This window comes from Odontomachus brunneus, unplaced genomic scaffold (genome assembly GCF_010583005.1).
Source record: "Odontomachus brunneus isolate Ranch 3 - 2012 unplaced genomic scaffold, Obru_v1 Obru_scaffold_156, whole genome shotgun sequence".
NCBI lineage: Eukaryota > Metazoa > Arthropoda > Insecta > Hymenoptera > Formicidae > Odontomachus > Odontomachus brunneus.
This window is the reverse complement of record NW_022639606.1, coordinates 675,129-683,553: the sequence shown is the minus strand read 5'-3', so window position 1 is coordinate 683,553 and position 8,425 is coordinate 675,129. Positions and strand designations below refer to the sequence as shown.

At 34.3% G+C, this 8,425-nt stretch overlaps 2 protein-coding genes across 8 annotated transcripts in view; one reads left to right on the top strand and one right to left on the bottom strand.

The window, feature by feature from the left end:
- The window catches only part of LOC116850811 (dystrobrevin beta), a 20,477-nt gene extending 14,798 nt beyond the window's left edge, over positions 1-5,679 (top strand). For 2 of the 5 annotated variants that reach the window (XM_032829500.1, XM_032829499.1), the window contains exons 16-17: positions 1,438-1,497; positions 2,272-5,679. In XM_032829500.1, coding sequence (XP_032685391.1) covers positions 1,438-1,497; positions 2,272-2,534 — 323 coding nt within the window. In that variant the 3' untranslated portion in view covers positions 2,535-5,679. Of the gene's footprint in view, positions 1-137; positions 1,588-2,271 lie in introns of those variants that run through there. The other 3 variants (XR_004379445.1, XM_032829501.1, XM_032829502.1) reach the window with 3 other exon arrangements.
- A 323-nt stretch (positions 5,680-6,002) lies between these two features.
- LOC116850815 (E3 ubiquitin-protein ligase TRAIP-like) lies at positions 6,003-8,321 on the bottom strand. Of its 3 annotated transcripts, none has more exons than XM_032829512.1 (8): positions 8,279-8,321; positions 7,814-8,057; positions 7,236-7,610; positions 7,059-7,157; positions 6,877-6,984; positions 6,608-6,803; positions 6,410-6,508; positions 6,003-6,327 (listed from the first exon to the last, which is right to left on the bottom strand). In XM_032829512.1, exons 2-8 carry the CDS (start codon positions 7,924-7,926, stop codon positions 6,178-6,180), a joined length of 1,140 nt encoding a protein of 379 aa, XP_032685403.1. In that variant the 5' UTR covers positions 7,927-8,057; positions 8,279-8,321; the 3' UTR covers positions 6,003-6,177. The 3 variants fall into 3 exon arrangements, with proteins under 3 accessions (XP_032685403.1, XP_032685405.1, XP_032685404.1); XM_032829514.1 differs by having other exon boundaries at positions 6,434-6,508; positions 8,279-8,314; XM_032829513.1 differs by lacking the exon at positions 8,279-8,321 and having other exon boundaries at positions 7,814-8,117.
- Positions 8,322-8,425: the final 104 nt, after the last annotated feature.

The window sequence follows — 8,425 nt, the reverse complement described above, 5'->3', positions numbered from 1 at the left end:
ATATATATATATATATATATATATATATATATATATATATATATATATATATATATATATATATATATATATATATATATATATATATACATTCATATTGCGAAGAGTCCTGCAAGTACAACAATAATTCGTTGCAGGATGACGTATAATGATCGACACGGGTTTATTCCCTCTGTTAAATCGATAAACTAAAACATCGCCGAAATAGGCGACTTTCGATGAGACCCGACAGATTCGGCAGATTCGTGAGACCTTGCATCACTTACTTTGACGAACTTTGACGAAATTTCACGAACGTGAAATATGTCTAATTATCATACATGAGTAACATACAAAATAACATATAAAAATCTCTCGTTCCTGAAGATGTAAATACCTAATATATATGCAATCCCAAAACTGTTACATTTTTTCCCCGTTATTCACGGGCTATGAAGCCAATTTTTTCTCTCAATAGACACATTAAGCTCAATTCCGCTTGTACTTAATTTTAGAAATAATTGATTCATGTTTTAACAACAGCAGTTTTTTAATAATTATGAGAAAATGCAATAGTCCTGGGATGCCGTGTACAATTTTATCTATACAGCTTGCTTCCAAAATGTTCGGTATAACTTAGCCAGATTCTACACTACCGAGAAAAAGAACGAAAGAAGTTTATACGAATAAATATGTCAGCAATATGCCGTTTCCAGATACGAACTATACATGTAAGAATTTTTTTCGTTACTTCTACTTGGTGGAACCAAGAATGACAGAGTTAGCCCGAACAATTGGAAAGCAGTCTGTACACTTGCCTGTTGCTATTTCTATCTCGGTTATATTCGTTTATATTCTTTCTAGAATAGAGTTAGTTAATATTAGCTTAGTGATAGCACGGACTACACGACACGCAAAACAATAAATAACGGCAACAAAAATAACAACCTGACCTGCAGTTTCGCGGTAGAATAGACGCAAATCAATCGTAATACCTTGTAAAGGGAATTTTACCAAATCGAAGTATTTTTTGACAAGTAAGCTCTTTATTACTTGGAACTATCTCCGATAGCAGAATAATGAACTAGACTTTGAAATTAATGCTTGTATCATCTCACACAATTTCCATGAAGTTGTGAAAAAATAAAAATGAATATCCTTCGGGATTATCATTTACGATTAAAATATTATAATACTTGTATGATAAGAGTAAGGCTCGAAAAGTTATCGTCTCTTACGGCCAGCCTCTCGATAATCCTCGTGTCTTGATGATCAGCACGATATTCTTCTTCCCGACATCAAGGAAGGAAGTATGTACACAGTTACATCATCCTCGCAACTGAATTCGGACGATAAATAGACGTTTCGATATATCATATACAATATACAAATGACACTTTAGACGTGTTGTGGAATGTGTGTGATGCACCCCTGTGAATGTGTCCTGGTGGCTTGCAGACTCAGACCAGGAGGACCATTCTCACAACTCTGGACGAATGAACATCAGAAAACCGCTAGGTAAGTATCTATCTCTCTCTTTCACTTTCTCTCTCCCTCTCTCTCTCTCTCTCTCTCTCTCTCTATCTATCTCTTTCTACATCGACAAGACTTTACCACCTTACTTCTATTTTCGTTTGCACTTTAGACGTTTGCAATGTTGCTCTTCTAATCGAAATAATCCCGAAGCATTTCGAGCGTCGATCGACGAGTCTCTCTCGATTCAATCTTCTCTCCCTTAGTTTCGTCATCAATATCGCAAAGATCAAGCTGTACATACATACTCATGTTCATATCTAGAAATGCCTTCTGTACATTTTCCTTTTATCATCACGCATCACAACGTACGATGAGTCGTTTCATGAATCTCACGTGACTGTGTATCCTAACATATGATTACTCTTATTCATCTATAGTGGAGTTGTCCAACATATGTTCGCCAGTAACTTTATTTCGCGCCTTTTTACATTTATCGTAAGAGAAGAGATACAAAACACATGAAATTATGAATTGCGCGAACGTGTGTTGGACAAACCTAGTCTATAGCTATGAATTATATATGCGCAAGAGAGAATGTGTGTGTGTCGGATATATTTCTTTTGATAAGACTGTACGAATCTTCACGTAATCTCCCTCCAAGTCGAGACTTTCTCCTCGGAAGCGGAATTCGATTCGGCAAACGAATACGCAACACGCTACTTTATCTTTTATCACTCGTGCTGAAAGAGATGACCGTGACGAAAGATCCGCGCGTTTATACGAGTAAATTTTGACGCGATTCGCGTCTACTTGTAGATTTTGAAGCCGGGGAGGATGGGGACGACAGCAGCGGCGGCGGGAACTCCTGGCGGGAGGAGTTGCAGCGGCGTTATCAACAAGAGAATGACTTCTTGGCGGAATTGCGAGCTCGCAACGCTAACATGCCGCAAACACCATCGACCACCCTGTCCAGCGAGACGGATCAAGAGCGTGGCGAGAGGGAGGAGGCGGAAGGAGAGAAGGAAGACGAAAACGAGTCCAATTGGGCGGAAGCGGTGAAGAGATGGGTCAATCGATAAACCAATTTAGAAAACAAAAAAGGATATAACGATATATTAAGCATTAGGTGTCGAAGGTACATTCGAAGAACTCGGCGAGGCGAAAGCGCGAGGACGAATCGCCGCGGCGATCGGATCACACATTACACACGCATACGCATACACACACTCTATGGACACACGCGTATACTTTGATATTAGTATACAATGTAATACTCGATAGAGAATTGAATGTCGTGCGATATCGGAAATCTATGCATTCATAAAACGGTATTTGCTATCGGAGGATGAGACGCGAAAGATGACGGGCGTCGTCATTTTAATACGGAGCAATTATCATTCTTAGAATTGTATTTATATCGCGAGAGAGAGAGAGAGAGAAAGAGAAAGAGAGCGAGCGTATAGAGTTGACATGATGGGGGGGATTTTGCTACTTCATTCGTCTACAATTTGCAACGTAATGAGACTTGTAAGGTTTGCATATATATATACACTCGTATATACAAAGTATTTGATAATTAATGATACACCCGTTGTGCACAGGTAGAACTCGTAAAACTTTTAACGCAGAATTCTTCTAATATTTCATGAACAGTCACATGAAATTTTGAATTTTTAATCAAAGAAGATTGACGAGTATTCACGCGCGATAATGCACCAATTTTCTTTAATTGATAACTAGGAATCTACGTGGCCATTTGTAAAATGAACGGAATGGAATGATGAATGGTAGATAAAGTCGTATGGCTTTGTTGTTCAGTTTGACCTAATCTATCAGCACTCACGACGGCGGGCATTACTATCAAAACTCATCTGCCGTATCGATTACTTATCGAACTTAATAACTTATTATTATACTCAAAATATACTGAAAATTTCACGTGGTTGTTTGCAAAATGGTAGAAGAATTTTACGTTCAGTTTGACGTTTTACCTGCACACAACGGGTGTATCATTAACTATCAGACACTCTGTATAAATGGAGATGCGACTGAAAAATGGACACATGCATTTCAATGCGTTTCTAATTTATTATGGTGACTTTTATATTTGTAATTATCGCCCAGCGAATTAGATGTAGCGCGCGATTTAAACGCAATGTACGATAGTGTTGCGTTTACGCGTGTAATTCCATCGCTTTGAAGTTACTTCGATTTTCCGAGGGATGCGTGTACATACTTTCTTCTCTTCACCCAAACACGCCCGACAATTGATCGATCTCTTGGTTTCATTGTCTCGTAATATATTCACTCTCAGACATTTATATCATAGATCATGCGAGAATTTTGCACAAGTTACACATTGACCAAAACTCGAACTAGTTAACTATAGCAGCAAATATGCGCGACTGCGATTTAAACCAATTTTTTAATATAAACTACGAACGTGGTTTAGCGTGAACTTAGTTTGAGGAAGCCAAAGTGTGTTTTTGTACATTCGTACCGTCTCGGAGTACGCGATACACCATTTAGATAAGAATCCAGACAGCACAGGAATATTTTGTGAATGCTCTATGAGTATTCTTCTCTCACGAATATTTGTACATTCTACAAATGTATTAAAACACTGCTATATCTTCATAATATAATTCATAATTCATAGTTCATAATTCATAGTGTATTGAAATAACACAGCTATAAATGTTCTATGAATGTGCATAGAATATTTACAAAATGTAGATTAATCATTGATTTTGCCTTTACTTAATTATAAATTAAGTTTACTTAATTATAAAGGAACAATTTGAGTTTTTCATTTTATGGATACGTTTCGTTACTGAACTACAATATTACTGTTTGGAACATTTGAAAACTTATCACCCAAACAGCACAGATCACCACAGGACAACCTAAAGATATTCTGAGAACGTCTCTATATTCCGAGAACGTCCCCAGGGCATCCTCTGGAAATCTTGTGCTGTCTGGGCAATTACATAAATTATTGTATATGCGCAGTAAACAAGCCTTACGAATGTTCTAAATACGTTCCTTTCTACTATAAATATACGAATCTCTGCGTACAATATTATACGTACGTTCATAGAACATCCGATCCGAATATTTTGGAATTAAGAACGCTCGTATTTCATAAGAATATTCGTAGAATATTTCGTGTGTGTCTGGGAAGTAATATAATACGTGTGCGAACGTACGAATACCAGTGTGTTGATGCACGTCATAGATTTCGCTTCGAATGACGTCTTTTTAAATTTGAACGCATTTCTAACTATGAGAGCGCGAAGAGAGTAGAGAAACGAAACTAGTCTTACGTACAAAGTACTTATTCTTCAGTTCCTAGAATAGAGAGCATTCCGGTTATTACGAACCAGTTATTAGATCACTACTGTTATCAACCCTCGAACGACGAATCGATCGAACGGATTGCTTGCGAGTTATACTGAATTTTTCAATACGTGTAGAGCAATCTCGATGAATCTCGTAACTACGTTACGTTTATAATGTCTTCACTTTCGCAAAACACGATGCTACGTAACAAGGCAGATCGGAGGAACATGAAGAGAGCAAATGTATGAAATGTCCTTCACTCATACCTGATCTTAAATGATCCAATATTAGCGAGGGTTAATAAGAGAACTGACGCATTTTGTAAGATTTAACTAGCATGTCCTGTCCGAAATATCCTATGTACATACGATACATATACAACTTCAGAATTTCTTTTGTCTATCTCTTCACGTACGAAAATGATGTAGCGCCTACATGATACGAATAAAAGTTTATAGATACACACCGAAACGATTACAAATCTTTTGCAATTACTCTATTCTACATTATCTTATATTTTATATCTCATCTCTTGCTGTTTCTCTTACGTATCCGTTCTAATTTTGGCACACGTAATAATTAATAGAAAAATATACGAACACGTTGAAACTTAGAGTTGTATAAGCAACTTTTAGTTGAAATGCCACATATCGAGGATTGAGTGTATATTTTATCTTTCTCTAATATGTCGAGACAGATACCTATATTTGCAGTTGCAAAATTTGTACTCTGTATTAGAAAAATGATATTTGCATTGATCATCTACATACACGTTATTTTGTTACAATATAGCTTATGCATAAACTTACTAATATAGAGAACAAGTTTTCATGTAATACATAAGTCTTAATATACAAATAATTTAATATATTTTTTATAATTTATATAATATGTATGACAAATTAATATAATAATTAGCACTTATACTATCTCAAAAATTAAAGAAAACGAAATGTTTCATTCGAAATGCCAATTCATTATATATCTTATGTTCCTTTCTATATATTTACTTCTTTTATATTATTTCATTATCATATTATTTCAAATTTAGTCATTAAAATATGATACATATATATGTGTTATGAAAATAATTGATAAATTAAATAACAATAATGAAATTTGTATGAATGAAACAATCTATCTTTTGTAGGAAAGTACTTCAATGAATTTAAAAAATTTTCAAATCGATAAACGATTCCAATTGATCAAACGATTCCGAATTAATTGCAAATATTGACTATAGTTCGACATTAATTTTTTTCGACACAGTAAGTCGTTCTAAAGTAACATTTTTATTTATATTTTGATCGTATACTTATCTTTACATATCTTCTACCATGTGCTTCCACAACCTCATTCATCTCATACGTTTCATCACCACTATTCACTGATTAGTTTCTCTAATAACGATAATTTCGCCCTTTTTTTAGAAATTGGGCATTTATCCTGGTTCCTATCCTGGCTTTTATTCTGGTTTTTACTTAGTATGTCTAACCATGAGTTGTCCAAAATTTCCTGTCTTGTGTTGGTCTGGTAAAACAGACAATGAGAAATAAATTATGCAAAACATCAACATTTAATAAATATAACATTTGATGAAAGAAATAAATACCAATAGAAAATTTAAAAAATTTACCATGCTGGAAACTGCTTCTTCAGTTTCTACACTTAAGGATATATCCAAACTTCCAGTTTCTTGCTTTGTACAAGTCTGGTAAGATGGAAAATGAGAAATAAATTGTGCAGAATATATCAACTGTATAATAATTCACAAAAGAAATAAATATCAATAAAAACTACAAAAATTTACCTTGTTAGAAACCATTTTTACTTCTTCTACATCACTGAGAGAATTTTCACTCAACTTTTTTGGACTGTTAGATATTGAACTTTTTATACCAAAATGTTGACATGCTTCTAAACTGACCATTATCAAGTATTTTATTTCATTCATTTGTCTTAGCAAGATCTTCGCATTATCTGGACTTTTATCAAATGTAGTTTCTCTGAAAACAAATAATAATTGAGACATTACAAGCATTATAATTTAATTTAATGTTATTAAAAGTAAATACATACGATTTCTTAAATTGATCTTCTAAGGTATCAACCTCCATCAATGTAGTTATACAATTTTTAATATGTTTATATAACGATTCCCATCGTTTTACATTTCTTGACATGTCTCTAATATAATTGATAAATATGAAAATCATATAATATTCAGGCTCAGAGTAGAGAAATAAGAATGAAAAGAATACCTTTTCATAACCTTTATATAAGTAACTAAAGTATCACGATCGGTTCTCTCAATTAATTCTTCTGCTTCCATAACAGAACCATATAATAACTTCTTTAAACTAAAAAAGAAATAGATCAGTTTAAGCAACAAATCATAAATGATTGTTTTATTATTAGACTGACATAAATAAACATACTATTGTAAATTTTCTAATTCTTTTTCTTTTTGTGATAGTTTATGTTTCAAACTTTCACGTTCCGTGTATTTTTCCTTCAGATCTCTTATCTGCTCCTTTAAAAGATAAATTTTGGAGTTCTTTTTATTCATTTCACTTTCTACTTTCCGTACTTCTTGTCTGAGGCCTGCATTTTGTTTCTCCAAGGTTTCATTCTTTGAGGTATAATATTTGATGTTTTTTTCATTAAGCAAAACTTGAAATTTCAAACTGTCTATCCTTTCTTGCATGGATAGACTATCAGTGCTATTGGTTTCATTAGTCGCAAATGTAACATAAAGTCTTTGAATCTTTTCTTGTGAGGTTTTTTTACGACATTCTGGACAACTGTTCGACCTCGAATAGAAACATAGAATAAAGTTAAATAAATTGAATATTTGATTCATTTTATAGAGATATGAGTAAGGATGAGAGAGTAAGAGCCTTATTCTGAAATCCCTTTTATCAATAAAAGACAATTCAGAGAATGACGTCCCAAGTTACATTAATTTCCACCTTGTAATGTGTTTATAAACAAATACATAATCCATTTTTTTTACCTTGTAAGCCATCGTGACAAGCAGTTAAGATGAAATATATGTCCACAACGAGTTACAGAAATGTCATCGGATTGTATGAAATTATCGCGACATATAGTGCAGACGATATTCATCTTGGACGTTAGTAAAAAAAAACTCAACTTCAAAGGATGATATTTCTTGTTTAATTTTTCTTTCGTGTGAATGACACTTTTCAGACAAGGCAATTTCACGTGTATTCGACGAAATATTGTATAAACGCCATCTACGGATCGAATGTGTATTACAGAAGATGAGAATTACCCACAGATGTCCATACTAAACTAGAGGTACGGTTCAGCGGGCGCTGCAAATGCTTTGTAGCGTTTTTACTTCTTTCTCTTTCTTCATTCGAATCCGAGGAATAGAACGAGAGGGAGAAACGCTGCGCAGCATTTGTAGCGGGTGTTGGACTTATATATGTAATACTACTATATTGCTAATTACCCTATGCTGCCTATAAGAGGAGCTTGTCCTAGAATGGAAGGACAGACGATGTCCGAGGAGTGTATTTTGACCGTAGTGCGCAGGCGTGACGATCAGATATTATATTATATATATAAGGTTTGTTCTTTCCAGCTGAACGTCTTACAG